The 24,680-nt window shown below is 31.0% G+C and overlaps 1 protein-coding gene across 4 annotated transcripts in view; it reads right to left on the bottom strand.

Moving 5' to 3' along the window:
- The window catches only part of LOC129948585 (collagen alpha-2(IX) chain), a 405,200-nt gene that overhangs the window by 135,233 nt on the left and 245,287 nt on the right, over positions 1-24,680 (bottom strand). For 3 of the 4 annotated variants that reach the window (XM_056059695.1, XM_056059694.1, XM_056059696.1), the window contains exons 6-11: positions 23,731-23,895; positions 13,400-13,945; positions 13,270-13,338; positions 7,354-7,552; positions 6,932-7,009; positions 890-1,002 (exon numbers count right to left, since the gene is read on the bottom strand). In XM_056059695.1, the coding sequence (XP_055915670.1) occupies positions 890-1,002; positions 6,932-7,009; positions 7,354-7,552; positions 13,270-13,338; positions 13,400-13,945; positions 23,731-23,895 (1,170 nt within the window). The remainder of the gene's footprint in view (positions 1-889; positions 1,003-6,931; positions 7,010-7,353; positions 7,553-13,269; positions 13,339-13,399; positions 13,946-23,730; positions 23,896-24,680) is intronic. The other variant, XM_056059697.1, reaches the window with a different exon arrangement.

The following is a 24,680-nucleotide window of genomic DNA, read 5'->3' as shown; positions in this document are numbered from 1 at the left end:
CTAAACAAGTAGTAGAAGAAAAAAAATGCATATTCATTCAAACCCAAAAGTTCTCTTATTTTAGACCTTAAAACAAATTTAAACTTTTTTAATTCTTAGAAAAATAGAATTATTGTCACTTCTAAGACTAAGCTTTTTTCCCGGAATTTGTTATCCTGAATTTTAGAAAAATAATCTTTGAAATTGCAACAAATTTATGGAGTACAAATTCAGAGCAAATTTAAAACTTTTTTTAAATTTAAATTTGTGAGAAATTGGCAGCACTGATTTCTATTTATTTCAGAAATTTATTAAAATACATCAAAAAAACAAAATTATTTCCCATAAATATAAAATCTAGTAATTAGATGTCCAATGAGTGTTTTGTTTATCGATTTATAAATATTTTATTTTTTTTGCATATATGTAAATTAAAATGAAATGAACTAAATGCAAAACTAACCGGAAATCCCTTTAGATGGAAATCGATCAAATTCGAAGCTTTTAATTGGCAATCATTTAGGAAAACCTTGATTTTCCTTTTAAATAGCTTCGAATATTTTTTAAAATTTTTATCTTCACATAAATTCTGGTAAATTTATGTATGTTTAAATAATTTTTGAGTTTTCTACGAATTTGTCGATTAGTAGTAATTTTGACTGAACCATATCGTTAGAAGTCATGTCCTTGTTTTATGTAAATTTCATCCTGTAAAATATCTACGTTTATTCCAAGAAAAATTACTGGGGCTAATATTCTTCTTGGTCGACAAAAATAATATCACATCATTAAAGTACTTATTCATTTTTTTATAAGGTTCATTAGTCATTATTATTTATCATGTTTAATTTCCTTAAAGTCCTGTTTTATTTAAAAAAATAATATTTAAAGTCCGTTGCAAATTTATTACCTTGGTCATTTCTTCAATGTTAGCGAATGTTAAAGCACCTGGTACAAATCTCATATTCGATGATGTTGACGACGCTGATGAGGGCAGTTCATCCTGTCTTCCTGCTGGTGGTCCTGTGAATTAATAATATGGAAAAAAGAGAAAAACAAAAAACGAGAACAAAATTAAATTTAATTAAATTTTACCCAGAATCGTTTATGGGTGTGTAGGAAAATGATTGAAAGGCTCATTTGTGTGTGTTTTTTTTCTTTTATAAAAAGTATAAAAATAATTATTACATTGAAAAACGTATACAATATAAAATACGTACATAAAATTACAGAATAAATTGCTTATTGTGCGGTAAATATAAATTTATATGCATAAAATGTGAAATTATATAAAGGTGCTGCGGAGATTTCATATATATGCAAAGTAATGAATATTTCATGCACTTTATAGCTTTATTACTTAAGTAATTTCCTTAATAATAAATAAAGAGAAATAATACAAAAATGCGCATAAGTTCAATATTCTTTTACTCATTAGAGGATTATTTTCTTTACAATACATAATTGTAAAAGAATTCAAAGAATAAGGATTAAAAAAAAATTAAGTTCAAGATATGGACATTTCCAAAGAACAAAAGTGTTAATACCCTTTTGCAGTTTTAATCGACCATTTAGAGATTTTATTCTTTTGAAGATTTTAATATCATCCGCGAAGACTACAATTTTCTGAATTGAACATCATTAATAGCTAAGATGATTAGTAGAGGTCCTAAATGACAACCCTGCGGAACTCCTGATTTTGCAATGAAAATGTTGGAAAACGAATTTTTGGATTTATCTTGATAAGATATTTTTGATGACAAGAAGAAATCCATGAGGACGAAACCCAATTATTTACCTTAAATGTTATGATGTCATACAAAAAATTGCTCAAAAACTATAGAATAATCAATGTAAAAATGGTCACGGTCTTGACCAAGTTCTAGGGCATTAAGCAATGATGGAAAAATGCAAATGCACAAACAACTTGTTCAACATTCTATGATTCCATGTTTCTATGGGACCAATCCTTTTTCGCACTCCTACTTTGGCAAGAGTCCTTAGAGATCAAAACACACATAAATCCGCTGGTCCGGATGGTATCCGCACTATTGTTCTGAAGAGGTGTTCTTCAACGCTGACAAAACCACTTCGTAAGCTTTTTCATCCGTCCTACTTCGCAGATCTCGTTCCGAGAGGATGGAAAACTGCATTTGTCCAGCCCATCCGCAAAAAAGGCGAATCTTCCTTACCCTCTAACTACCGACCGATTGCATTTACGTCCCTTCTTTTCGAGGTCATGGAAACGCTGATTAATTATCAGCTTAAGAAATATCTTGAAGATCGAAAGCTTTTTAATGACCGGCAGTACGGCTTTCGAAGCAATAGGTCCACTGGTGATCTCATGGTTCATCTCACCGAACAGTGGAGCAAATCTTTACATCGTTTCAAAAGCATTTGTATCGTTAAAGCGAGATATACCCCCTTTGCCATTATCCATGGATGGCACTTGCATCAATGAGACTGAACACCTCGATATTCTCGGTATGTGTGTCACCAACCACCTTTTGTGGAATGATAACAAACACGATGTCGCCAAAAATGCCGCAAGGTGTTTGGGTTTCCTTAGGCGATGCAAGAAATATTTCACCCCTTCTGATCAAGCTGTAATCTACTACTACTTCCATACGTCCAAACCTTGAGTATAACTCCCATCTCTGGGCTGGTGCTCCTGCAACTTACTTAAGCCTCTTGGATAGTATTGAACAAAGATCATTTAAATTGATAGATGACAATATCATCATAAGTTCATTTACTTCGCTTGAACATCATCGTAAGGTTTCTTGTCTGACCTTTTTGTACCGTTATTTTAACGGTTTATGCTCAAGTGAAATATCCAGTTGCATTCCTCCCCTTAAACAGTTCAACCGTAATACTCGGGCTTCTAGGAATTCTCATCAGTATACCCTTGAGCTCAATTTCAGCCGTACTGTCAAATACAGATATTTGTTCTTTAGCCGTGCTACTTGAATGTGGAATACCTTACCACACTCTGTCTTTTCTAGTTATTGCAATATTCATTAATTCAAAACCAATGTGCATTGGCATTGACATCTCCTTTTAAACCCTCTCTCCTCTTCCTTGTACTCACACTGTGCCCCTGCTTAATAAGGGTAGTAATATACCCTTGAAAAAAACAAGTTTGGAAATACAGGAAAGTTTAGAAATTGGTCTGTGATAACTAATTTCAGACTTGTTACCATTTTTAAATGCTGGGTGTAGTAAATTCCTTCCTTCATAATTTCCTTAGCCATTACTGACTTACATTAAGACAATTAGAGGAATTCTTCCTAATTTGGAAGAATAATTACCTTTTAGGAATCTACTCGTAGAGTACCGCAAGAGTTTTCCAAGCGTTGTTTCTTTTGTTTTAAAACATCGTTTACTAAGGGTGCCAAAGAATGACAAATTTGTATATTTTATATAGAACGATATCTTCTATCTAGGATGGATTTCAATACATTGCAAAAATCTGAAACTGAAACATCATTGTCATTTATAATTAGTACATTGTTAATACCACAAGCAGATAGATGTGCAGAAAGTCCCTGAAAATAGGCTTACCGAAAGACAATATAATATGAAAAACTAAATTGAGTTTTCGTAGAAAAAATATGGTCTAGTAAAATAAGCTACTGTTGAGACGAACTCAATAATGCTTCTTATTAAGACTCGTCTTGATTTAACTCACTTAATATATGAAAGTGACCTAAAAGAAGAATATTGCTGTCCAAACGTGCGATGTCCATAATATGATCAAGAGCAAGAGAGAGTTCAACAAAAGCTGAAGCCAGGCTTTTAGGACCAATGAAAACACTTAAAATAAATACTGCTTTTTACTGCAGCTATATTTCAACGCAAACAATTTAAATTGTCAGGTTAAAAAGGAACGTTATACAAATTTAACGAACATTTCTAATAGCTATTAGGGCTCCACCACCTTCTCAATTTATTTTTATTGTTTAGCGGTAAAGGCCTCTTACAATTTATAAGTAGAAGTAGAACCGAGAAAGTTTTTTGAATATGAATTTTGTTTATCATATTCTGCCTAAAAGTTAGGTTAGGTTAAAGTGGCTGCGGATTCAGAATCCACGCACTTAGGTAAAAAGAAAAGGCCCATTGTGATACCACATGATTCTAGAGAATTATTTTTTACTAGTCGAATCATTTTAAGCTTTTCATGAAGCAAAGAACATAGATGTAGATGGGTGCAGCTACGCATTTCCACAAGAGAGATTCAAATAATCTTCTGATATTGCGTAGCAAAGCATACTGTCGAAATAAAAACACAGACAAATTAGGACGTGTTTTTATTTCTTTCCAAAATTATTTTCATTGGTCCTTCGAGCCGGATACTGGTTAGCAATTGAACCATCAAGTATTTTCATATACCAATAAGGTAAAGAAATTCAAACTAAAACAAAAAGGTTAAAAACCAAGCAGGATTGGTTTTTTAAGCACAAAAATTGAGCTCAGTCAACATAAAAAAAAAACTTGAAAATTCTAAGCAATCCAAATTAATTTTTGATTGTTCTTAAGTTTTCCCCACCAGTGGTAAAAGATTAAGAAACAAAATAATCATTTTTTAAAACAGTGCTGTCAGAACTAAATACTGACAAGCGTAAACGTGGCTAAACAACGTTTGTGAACAAAAAAAAGATGAGCTGTGAATTTAATTAAAAATTAATTCAGTGATATATAAAAAGTGATGCTGTAAAAATAAAAATAACTTACATTTATCAACAAGATGTGAGTCAAAGCCCAGCTAGGTCAACTTGGCGACCAAAACCAAAACAACTTCCAACGAAAATCAACATGGATTTATAAAACATTGCGGCAGCAACTCAAGACCTTGAGATAAACCGATTTAAAAGGATAATAAACATCCTTAGCAGAAAAATCGCCGATTTTCGAGTACTGCAAGAAGTTGGTACACACAAAGTAAGGTATTTGGAGATTTTATTTGAAGAAATGGAAAATCTATATAGGTACCTAAAAACTTTCCAAAAATAACAGCATAGAAGTGGAAGATTTATACTACAAAATGCTAGAAGAGTATTTCGAAGAGCTTCCCAAACTTAAATACGAAAATTGTGCACAGTCCAACAGAATCGAACAATGTTACTGCGCAAACCATAGAGAAGCCTAACAAATTTAAGGCTATTGACCAGAATACCCTTGAACCCAGTACCAGAATACGAACACAAGTTATTATGAAAAGTCGCTTTTCGAATTGGTATCAGAGGCTACACTAAATGTATCCATTGTGAAGAAAATGAAGAAGTAATTTTTCTGCACTTGACCAGACTGCAGACTGATAATTCGTTAAAATATGATAAAAACCAATTACACAATAATGTATCGCTAACGCCAAATACAATGGCATCAGCGGATATTAAATTGGAAATGGAAGAAATACGTAGAGAAAAAACGACGGTTGGTTTACGAAAACAAGTATCCTCTAGTTCGATTTCGATGCAGAGAAATTCGAATTATAATAAGAGTCAGCACACAGATAACATAAATATCAGTCTTGAAAACATGAACAAAAGAACAGGCACCTCATGTCAAAAGTATAATCTTCTACACCAGGCAGTTATACTGCAAATCATCGTGTAATTTCAACACTTCAGCTAATTCAACAAGTGACACGATTTTCAATAGTTTGATACAAGTAGAACTTAAGTTAGAACGTGATATCTTTGCCATAATTTTGAAATGGAGGCTTTGGAAATACCGTCGCAAGGTATTTTCTATTAAACGCAACTAGAACAATAGCTGAAGATTGACCACCCTCAGGATTTTCATAAATGAACATCTATTCCTGGAGCAGCATTCAAAAATTAATAAAAATATACATTTCTGGCCGCTCGCATTTTGAGAAATTTTGAATTTTATTTTAAGTTTTTCGATGAAAATTCAATAAACTCAGTATTTAAATAAATTATGCTTGTATTGAATTTTATGGCCAAGAAATATATTATATGATTTTTCTTTTTTTATGAGACAAGAATAATGAACATTTGTTTTTGTTTTCTTTTGTTTTTCGACATCAATTTCATAAAGAAACTTACAAGTTTTAATTCAAGAGATTGCTTATGTCTGTGCATTTTATGACATTTTATATACATTTTGAAGAAACTTATATTTTTACTTTTAATTTTGTCATACAAATTTATAAAATTCGGTCTTTAATTTAACCTTCCAAAGAATTTTGTTAGCCCAGAACTGTATTAAATTTTACTTCTAACGTCTGCCAAAGAAAATTATCAAAATTACAAAGAATCGTTAAAAATTCATGAAATTGAAAAAGTGTGTATACGCCCAGGTGCACCATTGTGAATTTTTCATATAAGAAATAAAATACCGTCATTCTGACGATACTATTTGACGTTTAAGTTATTATGAAGAAAAATAGCTAATCTTTAAGGATTGTCTTCCGTGGAACAAGAATATTCATTTGTTTTTCCCATTTAAGCGAATAACATGCTTTTGGTATGAGTACTTTTGCTCTAAAATATTTTCTTTTGTTATTTTTCTGTCAAAAACGTGAAGTGAAAAACACTCTATTTATATTGAATAAAATGTTTAAATTCTTTTTCTAAAGTAAACAAAACCAAAGAAATAAAAACATTCATACACAAAATGCAAATAATAATCAAATGCGAACGTGAAACAAAAGTGAATAATACAAACAGCAACAGCAGGAATTTCAATTATTTGAAACTTTTAATTTTTTTTTGTTATTGTTAAGCAAATTATTATTATTTTTAAATATTCGTGTCATTTATTTATGTTTTTTTTATGTTTTAAGAACTGCTGTGTTCAGAATTTTTTGTTTTTTAGGTTTTTTTTTTTATTTATCTTGAAAGCTTTTAATTTTTTTCGTTTTAATTTGTAAACTTTGTGTAACAAAAAATAATCACAAAAAGTACACAATATTTTAAATTACCGGCAGTACTTTCAGGATAATCCTTAAGGTTTTGAAGTTCTCGAATCGCTTTGATTTCATCTAACGGCGATCGTCCATCTTAAGTGGTTTTATTTTAAATTTTTATTGGTACGAATACGTATGAGTGTATATATATTTTTTTAATTATTTTGTTTTGTTTAAACGTTTGCACCGCAATAAAATGTGAAAGAAGATAAATTAACACAAAAAGAAAAAAATATTACTTTTTTACATGAATGTATTCGTATATCGTAGATGCGAAAAATGTTTTTTTTTTAAGGATTTTGGATAAGGAAATGGTCATAATTTTGAAGTTGTAATTTACATTTTTTAGTGAAGTTACATACTAATTTACACACAACACATCATACAATGTACATAAATTTTTTTGAAGAGAGTAAAAAGTGATTGATTTTTCTTACCTACTCGACCAAAACTTCGATATTCCATACCTGGATCACCTTTTGGCCCAACTATCGAAATGCCAGGCATACCAGGTGGTCCAGGTGGCCCCGGTGGACCTGGTGGTCCAGGTATTGGTGGTGTTGCTGATGGCAATCCCGGTGGACCAGGGGAGCCCGTTCTTCCATCATCACCTCGATCTCCTTTATCTCCTTTCATCTAATGGAATATACAAAAACAAAAATGACTACATCCTTTTCAATGTCCTTTAAAAAAAGAAATTTTAATAATATTTTTGCCATGTGTACAGAATATCAAAAATATTCAATAATTTTGTCTTCACATGAATATTTACGTCCGTCATGTAGTTACATCAATTCAAATATTATGTATATATGCAGGTAGATTCTTTATTTACACATCCAATATTTCAATTAGGACTTCAGCCTGAAATGATTTGACACGCTATAATATTTATTTCGTCCACAAAGCACCCTGAAGCATTTGAAATATTAATTCGATCAATTTATGTATAGTTTCTTCGAAAGGTGTTATAAACCAAGAGGATGTTAATTCTCCTTCTGTTCAACAGGGTGTTCACAAATGTGTTTCGTTGACTTATTTATTTTTGCAAGGTTAAATTAAAATAAGGCTAGTAAAATAGTGGGTTCTTATCCCCTTGATCTTATTTAACACTTATGTTTCTCAAGCTCTTTTGACTAGACAAGCACATGAACGCATAGAATAAATACGGCTACCCTGTATACGAACATTTATTGAACTATTTTTCAAGGCATGTCATGCTATAGACATTCAGCAAACATAAGTAAACTGGGTACAATGTATCTAGAACAGGAATATATAAACGTCCTTTTTTTGTATTCAATTCCTTGCGGCAATTTATATTATTGTTGTCGTTGTCGTAGTCGTATTCCTAGACGTTAGACGTTCTACTTTTCATGCAACCTATCAATTTATATTATAGGCGGATTGTATGCGCACCAAGTATAAGAAGAGGAAAAAAAAGGAAGAAGAAATTCCAACCAAAAAGAAAATAAAAGAAAAAAGAAACACAGCAAGTTTAATTCCCCAGATGAAAAATCATAGCACTTCATCAATCTTATTAATTCCCAACTGAAGTGATTCGAATCCAGGATTCGGAGAGAAAAAAAAGGAGACAAACATTTGCAAGAAACTTCAGATGCCGGTGGGCTTCAGATAGGTTTTTGTGTGTTTTCTACTTTAGTTTTCACACAACTGAATTATTGGGTTTATAAGAGAAAAAAATAAGGCTGTACTATCAGCAAGCTTCAATACATACTATGTTGTGAAAAAAAGCTTAAAGTGTCCATTAACTTGCAACTTAGAAGTTGTAACAAAAATATTAGAGGTAAAAGAAAAAAAAATTACGTATACGCCCAAGTGTACCACTGACATTTTGTTGTTTTAGAGGGAATAGTATAACGATGTTAATTTTTCCACATTTTTCAATACATACTGAACTCATATGTTTTGTAGCAGTTCTTAAAATTTAAATATATATAATTTTTTACAAATATTACGTATACGCCCAAGTGAACCATTTAAATTTCGTCGTTGTAGATGGAACACTGCTATGTAATAATTCGGTTTTATTTAAGTTATAGTTATTAATTTTCTGAGTCGTCAAGCTCACAAGCCCACTACGAACTATAGAAACTTAAATCTATTTCGACCAGTTTCGATAACTGGTATCCTAGCCTTTTACTAATTTTGTCTAAACAATATTATTTGGATCAGTATTTTTCGATTAAGAAGATTAAATAGAAAACTATCAAAAAAGGATGTTCCTATGCTTTATAGTTGAGAATGTGTCTTGCTTTTTCCTTGAAGCTTATTTTTTCTACAAACCCCTTTTAGGCAGGTAGACGACTTTTTTTAGATTTAAAAGATTGCAACAGCCTTTCTCATAGTAGTGCCGCAGTCGTGTCTTGCCCCATACCAAATCGTCGTCTACTGTCAACAAAGCTAAACTACTCGTCTTAAGGACCCGAACGTCCTGATGCCTGAAAGAAGACGAACGACGACGAATGAAAAAATGACGGCACGGCAGCAGTGTGGCGTTGGTGCTCCAAAAACGTGATTCTTTTCTTATTTTTTTCTTAGCTATACATAACGCATTCAAACGCCTCACTCACTTCGAAGAACTGCAATGCGGTAGGGAATTGAAGAATTTTGCATTTCATCATTTTTGTTGTTGTTGGATTTTCATCACATAAAGTATCTTTGAATATTTGAAGTTTATTTTCAAAGAAAACGTCGCTCGTCGTCGTTTGTCGTTCCTCTCGCACGAGAGGTTATTTTATTTTTGAATTTCTTTCTCATCGTCGTCACATTTTGTATTTGAAAATTGGCAAATAAGCCATTCATAGCACAAAGTCACAGAAATATAGAAAACACAAGGCTTAACCTTCTCAAAACACACAAATAAAAAAAAGATTGAATGAAATCTGTTGGATTGGAAACAATGAAAATCCAATTGTACTGAGAAGTTCAGTTGATTGCTTTTGTACTTTTCTCGCAATTTTTGTTTTCTGTCTTTTTTTTTTGATAAAATTTTGTAAACAACACAAAATGAATGCGACAAAAATTCCTTGCCTAGGATTTTCGAGAGTGAGACAATTATTGTCATCAATTAGTTTTATAGCTGGAAAAAGTTTCAATTGGCCATCAAAGTACTGAAAGGAAATGAAACGGAGTTCAGTAGTTGAAGTTGAGTCGGACATCCGACGCGTCGCGTCGTCGTAGAATTGAATCAAGTTTGTTGTTTAAAAGGAAGACCAGAAACAAATCGATAATATGATGTGTGTGCTCCCACTTCTGAGCCTTTGTAGGAGTCTCTACGAAACGTTAGAAAAAACAAAGATAAACATACACAGTTTCCTACAACTATACTCACAGGTTGTACAAACATAAAAAGATCCCTTGCAGTGTGTGTCTAGATGTAGACATGCAGACATCCTTTTTTCATCAGAGGATTCTACGATAACATGGTTTAAGGACGACAATAGGCGTTAAAGGTATTTGAGAAAAAAAAATTGTACTCTTAATTGTTGTTCATGAGAAGGTCTTATTGGACGCTTGGGGCTATATCAGTGCTGACATTGATAAGTGCGAGAATGTTAGCTAAAGATTGTCTATATCCTTTTTCTTTGTTGGTTCTTTAGAAAGTGAACAATATCTAGGACAAATTTTTGCTGCCTGTGTGTCTTCTTCGAAAAAAAGTGTCTGGATTTGAACACAATTAAAGATAAATGATGCTCTAAGGAGTAATTGTGTATATCTTTTGAGTGTGAATTTCCTATATGGTATTGATAAAGGAAAAGGCTTATTAAATTTCAAAACCATTGGTAAGTTCCTTATACCCATGTCTAGTTTTGTCAGGTTTCATGAAAATTGAACATAGGGACTATCTTGACTATTTGTGAACCAAAGTTTAAATAAATATGTGAAATAATTCTTTTTCTAACTAATTAAATTCCTTTTTTCATGCTTTCTATGTTTTTTTTAGACTTTTTCTCGTCTTGTTTCAAATTAAAATGAAAACGTAGAAACATAGAAAATACATTATGACGAAATGAGGACTGGCTGAGTTTATTTAATGTTAGCAAATTGACTGTTTCTTAAGTTTTTTCATGTCAATTATGTAATTTAGTAAACAGATACAAAAAACATAGAAAACATTTCGGCACTTAAGTGAAATTTTCAAGAAATATTACAACTCACAGCATTTTTATCAGCAGGTACTTTGGTTTATTATTTATGTATAAATATATTCAACATACAAATATTGAGAAAGTTGATTTCTTTAAGTTAGTTTAGCCAATAGAAATAACATAGAAAATCTTAACGATCAAATCTCTATTAAAACAGCTATTTACTGCAAATCAATGACAAACTATTAGTGAATAAATAACTGAATGTCATAAGTCTAAATACCATTTCTAAAGACTCTTTTCATATAAGTTTTAAAAAACATAGAAAACATAGAACTTTGAAAATGACAGATTAATTTTTACACAATAAAAAATTTTACAGAAAAGCTTTCATCAAGGTAATTAAGCATTTTTATTGAGAGTTTTTTTAAGAAGTAAGAAAAATTGTAAAACTAAAATAACATAGAAATCGCTTCAGTTAAAATTTTAAGTCGTAATATTTTTACTGACTAATGGCAAGTTGCACAGACGGAAAACATACAGCATAAATAGTTTTAACCCTGTTTTGATAAGTTTCATTGATCGGAGTCAAGTAAAGGGATTTAAAGAAAAAACATAGAAAATAAGGAAACTATTTACCTTAAGAAAATAAATACAGAGATGTTTTTCTAAGTTGGATAAAAGGTCAAAAAATTGCAAAAACATAGAAAACATAGCAAAAATAAAAATGAATAAGACCGAAATGAATTATTTTATGAAACAACTTTTCTAAAAGGTTTTAAAATAGAAAGTTAAAAACCTAAAGAAAAAAACATAGAAAAAATTAAAAGATTTTCTTTATTTTGAGGCTTACCCTTTTTAAGGTTATAACAAAAACATAGAAAACAAATAAAAATATGAACTAATGAACAAAAAACTATGAAAACATAAACTATTCAACATTAACATATTATTAACTTATTTTTTTGGAGACGTGTTTTGCTAATTTCATATTTAAATAAAAACATAGAAAAAACATTGAACGCTTAAATCGACTTGAAAAAAAAACCTCTAAGTCTTTTTCATATAACTACTTTTCGATGGATGAATCTTGTGTCACTTACTTGACAGTCAAATTATCATCTTTGACGTTCCCCCAAGGACTTGATAAAATAAAGTAAGTGTCTCCCACAATCACAGTTCAAGTTCATAAACATCTTTTTCTATGTTACAAGGTCATCATCTAAGTTCTAATAGTCTTCTAGAATTAACTTCTCATTACCCTTATGCAACACCTTTGATATCATTTGCGAAAGTGAACTTCAACCAAGTAGCGAAAAACTACTGTAGGTGGTAAAATACTTAAGGAGAAATATATAACCAGTGTCCTTAAGATAAAATGCTTTTTTCATGACACGTGTTCTACATACCCATATTTACAAAAATATACCTACCAAAAACCACCTTCTTTATATGTTATAAAAATATCATAATGATATTTTTTGTTGTTGTCGTTGTTGTAATTAGTAATGTCCTCTAACGTATGTTTGCATTAATTTAATACACGAGAAACAGGCATGGGTAAGGATACATGGGCTTAGGCAGGACATGGGCATAAACAGAACACGCATATATAAATAGGTATACAAAAATAACTAAACAGATATATTATAACACTAAATAATGTGGGTTCTTGTGTGGCAAGGCGCTGCTGGAGAACTGGAGAAGTTTGAGATGAAGGATATTTTTTTCTCTGTTATCCTGCCCAAGGCAAACAACATCTCATCTCAAGAAAACAAAATAAAAACAAAAAAGTAAAGAAAAAGAAAGATGGGAAAAAATCCATGTTGTAATTTCCAGCAAGCATCATCAAGAGGGAAGATTTTTCTTTTGTGTCCTTTACCGCACTCTTATACGACAACAAACAGTCTTAGTTCTACTACTGCTCCTTCTCAGCTCTATTTTTTTTTTTCTGTTTTTCTTCTTCCAAACGCAACCTTGAGCTGCTGTGCTAAAATTATAAACGAAAATGGTTTTCATTCTGTGACTAGTGGTTTTCTGAGTCTTGAGTTTTTTTTTGTCTTGCTCTTCACCCTTTTCTTATTGTTTTGTTGTTCTACCACCTACTTGTGAGAGTATTTATTCAAGGTGTTAGATGACGTTAAGGGATAATGAATATATAAATAAAACTTTCTCTGTAGGTTTGTATGCTGTACACATAAAACAAAAATATAAATCTTAAAAAATAATTGCATAGCTTACCCCTTCTTTGCCACCGAAATCACCTTTTTGTCCCTTTTGGCCTGATTCACCCTTGAGCCCAGTGCGTCCCTTAAGCGAAAAATATAATGAACAAAAATGAATTTGGTTAAGAGTTCAAGTATACACTTACAGGATGTCCCATTTCTCCGGGAAGGCCAGGAACGCCAGGTGGCCCTATTGGGCCACTAGGTCCCTGTTTGCCATGTCTGCCACGCATGCCTTTCTCACCCTTTTCACCTTTGGTGCCATTCAACATCATGCCCTCGCCTCCGAAGAACGCTTGTCCGGGTGGTCCTTCTGGTCCTCGGTCGCCCTTCGACCCAGCACTGCCTTTCAGTCCCCGTTCTCCTTTTTCTCCTTTTATACCTGGCAGACCTGTGAGACCGGCCGGTCCAGCCGGCCCTGGTTCTCCCGTCGCACCCTGTGAACCCGTAGAGCCTCTCGGCCCCATGGAGCCCGGAGGACCCGCCGGACATGTGCACTGTGTGGTGTTCATCTGTGTGTCTGTGTAAATGACTGTGCCTGGAGGACCCGCAGGCCCCACAGGTCCAATATCTCCCGGCATACCTCTGTCTCCCTTAAGTCCAGTTGCACCTGGTGGTCCGGAAAGTCCAGGCAAACCAGGTTGACCTGGCTCACCTTTGATGCCTCCTGGGCCATGTGGCCCCGGATGACCCTAGAACGAAACAAAAGTTTTATTTTATGTTATGTTTCGGTTTTCACCTGACTTCACATTACTTTGCCCTCTTCACTTTAATTGCATTCCTAAGGTTCCTAGTCCCCAAAACATATAAACAACGACCCTGCAGCAATCCTATAAGCTTATATCCATCAACAAGAAACGAACATGAAATTCAAATTGAATTCAAATTCGGTTCCGTCTTCCGTCGCATAAACTCCTTGAAACGAATTAAATTCCACACCCCAAAGACATATGCACAGCTCACCGACCGTCATCGGCACCCCTATTCGTCTATGAAAGTTTCAGAGGCATATGGATTGGTGGGGAATATATTCAGGAAGAAGGAAAGACTTCTTCTTGAGTTGAAAGTGAAGAGTTTTGTTTTTACCACCAACCCATCTGATCGTCAGAGGGAGGCAAACAATTACAGATACAGCATTGTATTTCACTCCTCATAGTAACCATAAATTTTAGTATACAATCGTCCTTCTTGCAGCAACAAACAAAACTAGGTACAACTATGGCTTTGACTAGGACTAAAGGACACCAACCAACCAACAACTCTACGACTACGACATTTGTTTCTTCGCTTTGCTCCTTCGCTTCGGTTTGTTCACAAGAACAAGAACTGATGCAATGGCAATCCCCCAGTTAGGAAGAGTATTATACATCGGTGCTCACAACACGTATGAATTATTAAAGTGGAATGAATATATCCTTAGTCCTTGTTCTGTTCGGTGTACGGTACGTATGTAAAGTTTATAGGTTGCCAAAGAGCTCCTGAAAGAGCCCATAATTTCTACACGTCGTCGTACACTTGTATAGTTGTCGCCTTCACCGCCACCGCTGCCGCTGCCGTGCGTCGCTGTTGTCGGTGTCGTTGTTGTCCTTGTTGTCGTTGTCGTTAGCATGTCACCCTTCTAACCAAAAACTAACGAAACAAAACCGCTCGACAGACAAGAAACTGTAGAATGTAGTGGCTCACCGAAGTTTGAGGCATTCGAAGAACTGTATACGCCAACGAAAGTATAATGACGACTCGGGCTTCTTGCAAGTTACAAGTTACTGAAAGAAAACCTTACCACAGTGCCTGGCACCTCAAAGACGCTCAATTCTGCATCGTTTGACTACATATCTACTTTCACTCCCTCCTTTTGCAACAACACACAATCCTCTCCTTTCTAGAATGTCAATCAAATAGCAAGAGTTGAAAAACAAATTATCCTTGCACTTTATGCATATGTAGATTTAACCAAATTAGTTCATGAAAGGATATTATAAAGTCTCATAATTGTATTACGTTGTGTACGATAGGAAGGTGTACAACACTCAAAGAACATGTATATTTTCTGCTTTAATAGGTTCAGGAGCAAGTGTGTTGAATGAAGAGATTTGGTATCAGCGAGATACATGCATTTCTAGCAACATCTTCCCTATTTGGTAACCCAAAGGATAGTTAAATGACTAATTTAATTTCTTTCAAAATTCTGCTATCAAGGATGTGGTTGATGAGACATTCAAGGATGCAAATATAGGAGATAAAATAGTTCTTCTTAGTGTCTTCAAGTTAGTGATGGAATTCCTAATCATATACGCTTTTGTTATTATGAGTTTTAGAAGTCTTATATTGAAAGTACAACAACAAGACTCACAATTTACTTCGAAGGATTTTATGAGAAATGATTCTTGAACAGCGAAATAACTGATTTTTGAGTACTGATGCAGTAGTTCAGAGGAATGGCTTGAATTGAGGCTTCTTAATCCTTTTCTTTTCAATGGAATTCAATTCAAATACAATTTCTTTTTGAAACTTTGTTTAGGGCCAAAAATTATTGCCTAAGTACTTTGTTTTTTAGTTTAAGTATTGGTAATTTTTCATAATTTATTTCTACTCAAAACCACGTTTACCTTATTACTGTACATTACAAGTTGGCTGGAAAATACATTTTGCTCGAAAGTTCGTATGATTTTATTTTATAGTGCGTTTTAAACTTGTTAAAAGAACTAATATTTTTTGAAGCAATTTTATTCACTTTACTTGAGAAGTTCGAAATTGGGCTAAATTTTGTACGTATATAAAAAAATTTTTGTCATTTAATACCAAATGATATTATAATATGATTCAAAAATAAGAAAAACTATTTATCCCGCCATGGATCCTGACAAATGTCAAACTGAGACGTTTGCAGCAAAAATGGTACAGAGCCAAAATTTTGAAAGCAGTAACTGATTTAAGTTTAATTCTCAAATTTTCAACTTTATGTAGATTTATTTGTAGTACTTCTGGAAACAAATTATTTTTTTGACTTTTAGGATCGAATAAACTCTTTACAAGTTTTAAAAAATCTTAAAAAAGTTTTGCACATTGGATTAGATTTTTAAGTAGTAGATCTAAATTTGTAAAAACTTGTAAATATGCTGTCAATATGTCTTCATAATTACTTTTTGAGGGTTAAGAAAAGAAACAGATGCTTCCGAAATAGTTAAAAATTTAAGTACAAAGTCATTTTTGCAAAATAATGAAGTATTGGTACAACGGTTTAACTTCAGTAAAAATTGAATATTAAATGATGAGACAAATTCAATAATTTTTAACCACTTTATGCGAAATATTATTAGGCTTCCACTCGTATTCTTCTTTCTTGCTAAAGTTCAACACCTTTTTTTATTTTCGAGTACTTTAATTTTGTACAGTTAATTTCATAAGTAATTTTAAGTAATTTGATTTTTTTCAATTTGTTTCTTTTTGAGAGACTTATCAAGATAAAAGTAAAAATTTATTAAGTATTTGAAATAGAAAACGTTCAAATAGAATTAAAAGTACTTGGAAAATTGAGGTATTTATGGGAAAAGTAATTGAATTAGTAAACTTAAAAAAAATTAAAGCACATGAGTTCAATTCACTAGAATTTTAAAATTTTATTATAAATTAATTGTTCTTGTACTTAGAGAAAACGAAGTACCAGGGAATTTAAAATTGGGTTAATGCATTGTGACCTAGAGATCTTTTGTGTCCAGTTCTCGAAATATATGAGGTTCTAATATTATAATATTTTCCTTAAGTACATCTCTTTGACAAATTTGAGTATTTGGTGCATAACATTTTTACTTAATATGTCGTCAGGTATTTCAACACAATTGTTATAGAACCTTAAATTGACATAAGTATATTTATGGAAAAACATCCAACTACCGTTTTTTTTTTATAAATAGAAAAATCGGAAAAAAATTGTCGCATCGAAAATTTAACCAATAAAAAATTATTTTATCTCAAAAACAATTTTGTGCAACGAATTTCAGCATGTGGTAAAATTTTGAGAAAAATCGAATCAACAGTTTTCTTACAAAAAATAAAAACCTAAACAAAAACTATTAATAAAAGTTGGCAAGAATTGATTTTTGACTCAAATATATTTTTAAAACTTTGAAATTATGGCTTCCAACTAATTCAATCTTATAAAAAAATTGTTTTTTTAACATCAGGACAAATTTTGAGAAAAATCGAATTGAGAATTTTTTTTACAAAACATAAAAACCTAAAATAAAAATTGGTAAAAAGAGATTTTCGACTCAAATACATTTTGAAAAATTTGGGACTATGGTTTCCAGCTAATTTTTACTTATAAGAAAAATTGTTTTCGACATTCCGACATTTTTTGAAAAAATCGAATTGATTGACAGTTTTTTTACAAAAATTAAAAACCTAAACAAAAATATTAATAAAAGTTGGTAAAAATTGACTTTCTTAACATTAGTAATATTATATTGGCTTAAAACTACTTTGATCTTTTTAAATATATTGTTGTCATCATTCAATAGAATTTTGAGAAAAATCTAATTGACAGTGTTTTTACAAAAAATAAGAAACCTAACAAAAAAACAATACTAAAACTTAGTAAAAATTTACTTTCGACTCAAATAACTTTTCAAATATCAAAAATTTTGTCTGCAAACTTTTTTATTTCACAGAAAATATTGTTTTTGATATTAAGTAGCTAGTTTTTTAAAAAAAAAATTAACTGTCCGTTTTTTCATAAAAAAATATAAAATCTTTAAAAAATAGTACGCAAATATGGTAAAAATTGATGTTGGGTTCTTGATATCTCTCAAATAAATTTCATTCATCCAATTTGTAAAAAATTGAAAAATGCTACTTAAATTGGTAAAAAGTTGTTTTCAACTAAAATTCTATTTAACAAAGCTAGATTTTCAAAATAAACTATTTCTTTGAAAAATGGCTGGGATGCGACCCACACTGATAACTTCCCATCCCGTCTGTCGATTTGTCTTGTTTAAATGTATGTAGGTTTTTGTTTTAGGTTACAAAAGTTGTGAGTTGAATTATTGTTCTTAGAAATTTCAAAATTACAAACAATATTTTTGTCATAATAGTTTAGTTTGAAAATCTAGTTTTGTTAAATAGATTTTTAGAAGAAAACAATTTTTATAAAATTTGAGTGCATTTTTTATTTTTTGGTAGATTTTATTTTTTATGACAAACCGGGCTTTTGGATTTTTATAAAACAATTACTGAATACCGAAAACAATATTTTCTGTGAAAACAAATATGTTTGAAGTCATTATTTTTAATTTTTAAAAAGCTGTTTAAGTCGCAAGTAAATTTTTTCAAAGTGTATCGAATGTCAAAAACTATATTTCTTCTGTAATAAAATTAGTTCGAAGCCAATATCTCAAAGTTTTGAAAAGATAATTACGTCAAAAAACAATTTTTACCAGCTTTCAATTCAATTTTTCTCAAAAAATGTCCGAATATTGAATACAGTATTTCTTAAAAGTTCACATTAATATTTGATATTTGAGTCAAAAATAAAATTTTAGCAATTTTTAGTAATTTTTTTTAGGTTTTTAATTTTTTGTAAAAACCTTCAATTCGATTTTTCTTAAAATTTGTCCTAGTGTTGAAAACAATATTTTTTATAAGTGAAAATTAATAAGAAGTAATTATCTTAAATTTTTGAAACTAAAATCAGTTTTTACCAAATTTTGTTAATTTTTTTCCGGTTTTTAATTTTTTCGAAAAAAAACTATCAATTCGATTTTTTTCAAAATGTTACTGAATGTTGACAACAATAATTTTTGAAAGATAAAATTAAATTAAAGCCAATATCTCAAAGTTCTGAAAAGATATTTGAGTCGAAAATCAATTTTTACTAACTTTTATTAATTTTTCTTATGTTTTTATTTTTTGTAAAAAAAACTGTCAATTTGATTTTTCTCAACATTTTTCAAAATGTTAAAAACAATATTTTTTATAAGATAAAATAAGTTTAAAGCCAAAATTTCAAGTTTTTGGAAATATATTTGAATCGATATTCAATTTTTACCAATTTTAAGTAATGTTTTTTTTGATTTTTATTTTTTATAAAAAAAACTGTCAATTTGATTTTTTTCAAAATTTTATCAGATGTCAAAATCATTATTCTTCATTGCACAAAATTGTTTTGGAAATGAAATCATATCTATTCGTAAAATTTTGGAGGTGACAAATTTTTTAGATTTATAAAAAAAACCGTTAAATGGAATTTTTCCAAACAATATACTTGTTTGGTATCACGTTTAAATTTATTATATAAAATTTAGTTCAAGTCTCTAGCGTCATTGGTTCTTTAGATATTTAGGTTTAACTAAAATGTTCACCTTTTATTTAACTGCTATGGTAAAAAAACAACCCACGCAATTTTCTCGAGAGCCCTTTCTGCACCTTTCTGCAATATTATCTGAATAGCCAAATTTATTCATCGTTATCTCTACTGGTTCTTGAGCTATGGACTTCATGAACTTAGAGAACTAATTTTTTATCATTAAGATTTCATTATTTTTTAGACTTATTTATTATTGAAAGTTAGTATTTTGGACTGGCATTCTAGTGGTTTTGGGTTCAATCCCTACCTGTTCCAACTATTAACTTCCCATAGGAAGTTATTCTAATGGGTCCGATTTGTCAAATTGAAAATGTTGACATTTCTCGACGTTTAAAGTACCCTAGATTCGAAATAAAAGATTTTTAGAAAGATGTCTGTGCGTGCGTGTGTACGTACGTTCGTACGTCTGTTCGCGACGTGTTTTTCGTCGTCCATAGCTCAAGAACCAGAAGAGATATCGACTTCAAATAAATTTTGTTATACAGATAATAAGGCAGAAAGATGCAGAAAGGGCTCTCAAGAAAAATGCGTGGGTGGTTTTTTTACCATAGCAGTTTGAAAAAAAGATGACAATTTTGGGTAACCTTATATATTATATATAATAAGAAATATTGTTTTCAATATTTTGAAAAATGTGGAGAAAATCGAATTGACAGTTTTCTTACAAAAATAAAAAACCTAAAAAAAATGTACATATAAAAGTTATTAAAAATTGATTTTCGACTCAAATATCTTTTCAAAACTTTGAGATATTGCTTTTAATTTACTTTTGTCTTTCCAAAAATATTAATGTCAACATTCAGTTAAAGTTTGAAAAAAATCGCATTGACAGTTTTTTTACAAAAAAATAAAAACGGAAAAAAAATTAACAAAAGTTGTTAAAAAATGATTTTCGACTCAAATATCTTTTAAAAACTTTGAGATAATAGCTTCTTGCTAATTTTTTCTTATAAGAAATTTTGTTTTCAACATTAGGACACATTTTGAGAAAAATTGAATTGATATTTTTTTTACAAAAAATAAAAACCTAAACAAAAAATGTATAAAAGTTGGTAAAAACTTACCTACGACTTAAATAGCTTTTCAAAAATTAAAAATATTGTCTTAAAATTTTGTATTTCACAGAAAATATTATTTTCGATATTCAGTAATTTTTATATAAAAATCCAACAGTCCGTTTTTTCATAAAAAAATAAAATCTACAAAAAATAGTACCCAAATTTGGTAAAAATTGATACCAGGACATATAGACAAACTTTTAAGCAAGACAAATCGACAGACGGGATGGGAAGTTATCAGTGTGGGTCGCATTCCATCCTCTTTTTTTTTTGTTCTCATGTACTGCCTCTTGCGAGGAGTTGACAAACCCTCCGAGAGTTATTCTTGTCATAAAAAGTACGTTAGCAAGTTAGCCATTCAATTCAATTTACTTGTTATAAATACAAAACTTTGTGTAAACTTTCGCTGTTGGTGGGCTTATTTTCGTTTGGCTACCCAAATTTCTCCAATAGAAGATTTTAATCTTAAAAGTGGTCAAAACTAGTTTTTGTTGAAAATTTTCTTTTATTTGCAGTAAAAGATTTACATTTGCGGATTTAAGATTCTGAATGTATTTTTTGAGAGGTTTATGAATATAAACTTTTTTAGCTCTGTGAAAATGGTGCTTAGGAACTTGGAATTGGTTCAATTCATTTATTACTTATCTTTTATTATTTTTATTTAAGAAAGCTTTGTACAATTCTAGATGCTCGGAAGTTTTTTTTCTTATTTTTTTAATTCTTTATATAAGGAAACAATATCAAAATCTTTTGACATGAACATCAAATTTGACAAATGTGTTTTTACAACCATTTCATTTTCTAAACCTAGAATGCTTGTTCTTCAGACGAAAACATTTAATGTTGCGTATTTTGTATTATTTCAACTTTCGTTTTTAGTTTTTGTTTCTGTATTACAGAAATAAGGATACCCTTATAAAGAACGGTGATGGTACTAAAAGTTAACACAAAGTCACCCATCCAAGAAAGTGTACTTAACTTTTATTTCACCTTCTGATATGATGGGGTACAGAATTTACATCACTTTTTTTGCTGCTATTATAACCCTTTACATAACTTTTGATATAACAACCATGTCACGTGGTGTCAATAAAATAAAAACGAAAAAGGAGTAGTTTTTTTCCCTACAAGAAAATGACGTAATGATTCTTGACGCAGGTTTTCAAAATTGCTTATTATTATAGACCTTGAATCACGTGGATATGTATGTTAAAAAAAAATCTCAACCACAACTAACCGAAAAAATATACCAGCAGCAGGGTTGTGAGTTGAGTGTTTATGTCATTGTACATTATGAAAGTGTCCTTAATGGATAAACTAAGCTGGATTATAAAGTGTTGCGGTGAGATTATTTCAATAGCATAAGCTGCCTAACTAAAAGGACTTGAAAGAAATAATTCATTTAGAAACAGTAGAGTAGTAATCCTAATTACTTATGAAATAATTTTAGCACTAAGATATTTAAATAAGTTGTGAAAGGAGATACATTTTTACGAAATGTGTGTTTGTACATTGTTTTGTGTCTTAAATAGAGAAAAAGTTTTTCTAAAGAAAAAATCAGTTTTTGAAACAACTCCCGAACCATTAACCTCAGATGACCAATCAAAAGGGCTTAACACATAAGCTTATTAGGTTACTGGTAGGCGTAGAAAATTGAATTTTATTTTAGAATTTACAAAAGGTAAAGCTAACCGAAAATCCACAAAGATGTAAGATTTTCCAAAGGCGAATTAAGGTTAATTTCAAATCATATTTCCATTGTTAAGATAAAAGTCTTCAAAATTCAAAAAAGGAGTGATGCAATATTCAAAAATAAAAACATACCCAATAATTTTTGCTCAATCTCATGGCTTAGAAAAAATCACTTTGGGGTTGAAGTTATTAACGCCTACTTATAGAAACCCTATATGGTCCTGTCTCGATCTCAAATTCAGTCCCATAACTTGCCCTAAGGAGTCTCAAATAGTCTATTACTTAAAGGTCATAGGCTGCATAAAGATGTTTAACGATGCTCTTGAGAAAATTAATACGTCCTAGACGATGTTATGTAAAATAAAAATAAAATAAATCTTAGATATTGAATAGAAGCCTTTTCTCTACTTCATATAATTTATCTTTATCAAATAAAACGCTATTTATCAATCTATAATTGACATGTCCCTTATATGATATTTTTTGTTTGCTGTTGTTGTTGTCGATGTTGAAAAATTAAGGTACAAAGTTCATATTATTCAATGCTATCCATCAACATGATGAGGACATAATTTGAGCCATTTCATTTATATTGAATTTTGACCCTGTGATATGTGATTCATTGAATATATACAAATGAGGATATCTATACCCGACTTGTATCCTTATAGATGAGCGTAGCTAATATTAAATCCATTTTCCACCCCTCCGAAAAAAAACCCTTAGGAATGGTAAAATATATTCCAAGCACATGAGACGCTCAATTCGATATTAATCGCCGAAAATATCCCCAAACTCCTTGTTCCCGGATGTGGGTGGGGTAGGTGGTCCTGGTGAGTTGGATAATATACGAAAATGGAATCAGATGATACCTTTCGATTTTTCTGCCCATCGAACCTCATAACAGAGATGCGCGGAGGAGAGAGAACACCAAAAGGTTCTCAACCAATAAATTAAGTGTGAAATTGAAAAGATAACGAGATGATACTACTCGTTTATTCGTATACTTTTACATATATATGTATAAAATATCCCTCAAAGAGAACCCCGTTGACCTTTTTTTCTATTCGAATGAACAGCATCACGACCGGGAGAGCATCTAGGACCAGGAGGCTTGAGAAGAGTTGAGTTGGCTTGGCTTTACCATCATCATCATCATCAAAGACTCTGTCTGTATATATTGCTTTACCCTTAAATGGCTTTGTGCTGCTTGTTTTATGACTGACAAATTGGGTTCTTATTTTTTTTTGCTTTTTGTATTTTTTGAGTTGACCCGTTTTTGTCCTTTTTACGCAAATTAAAGTAGGGCAAAGAGTATGAGAAAGAAAAAAAAAAAAAACAATTTCGTCAAGGCAACCACACTTACCCTGTCACCTTTTGCGCCGGATGCTCCCGCTGTACCACGCTCGCCCTTTGGGCCTGGCTGGCCTCGTTCTCCCTGTTGGCCGATGTCACCTTTTTCACCAGCATCACCCTTCGGCCCAGGTGTACTCGTCCTTAGTCCAGGCATAGAATTTACCATCAGTGATTCCTGTTTTTTTGATGATTTTTTTGTTGATTTTTCCATTTTTCCGAAGAATTAACATGTTTGATGTTTGGCAACGCGAACGTGAAATGAATGTTGAAAACAAAAAAATATATTAGAATTTGATTTTTAGGAATTTATTAAAATAATTAAAAAAGGCAGTTTTTTTCTCAAATAATTGTTGATGTGTCTCTTAGACCACAAACACTTACACCATTGCCATAAGGACATCCAAAAATACATATTTTAAATTAGAAAAACAAAATGTATGGTGTTAAAAAATGATTGAAACTAAAGTTTTGAAAGCCCAAATTGTTTCAAGTTTTAAAAAAACACTCTGGAAAGAAGGATCTGGCAAACAAATCCATATTAAGACACTATCACAAACAGAAAAGTTCCCTTAATAAGTTTAAAATAATTTAAAAAGTGCACTAAATACAAAAATTATTTAAATGACGAAATTAAAACTTAATTTAAGGAAAAGAAGAATTAAAAAAATAAGGAAGTTTTAAGTTCCAACATTTTTTCAAAAATATTTCTCGATTTTAAAAAAGTGCGAAGGGATTTTGCTGATTTTTTTTTCTGAAAAGCAATGATAAGGATCGAATTTTGAAACAACTTAAAAAGGCCCTAAAACAAATTAAAGGATCAAAAATAAGCTCGTTGTAAATTTTCAATGTTAAACTGAATATCAGCTTAAAAACTCAATTTTTCAATATTTTTGAATGAATAATCGGAATATTTTTAATTTTTTTATCAAATTAAATTATTTAAATATTTATTTTTAAGAT

Source organism: Eupeodes corollae, chromosome 2 (assembly GCF_945859685.1).
Source record: "Eupeodes corollae chromosome 2, idEupCoro1.1, whole genome shotgun sequence".
Classification (NCBI taxonomy): Eukaryota; Metazoa; Arthropoda; class Insecta; order Diptera; family Syrphidae; genus Eupeodes; species Eupeodes corollae.
The sequence above is the reverse complement of the archived record's forward strand: the minus strand, read 5'-3'. Positions and strand labels throughout refer to the sequence as shown.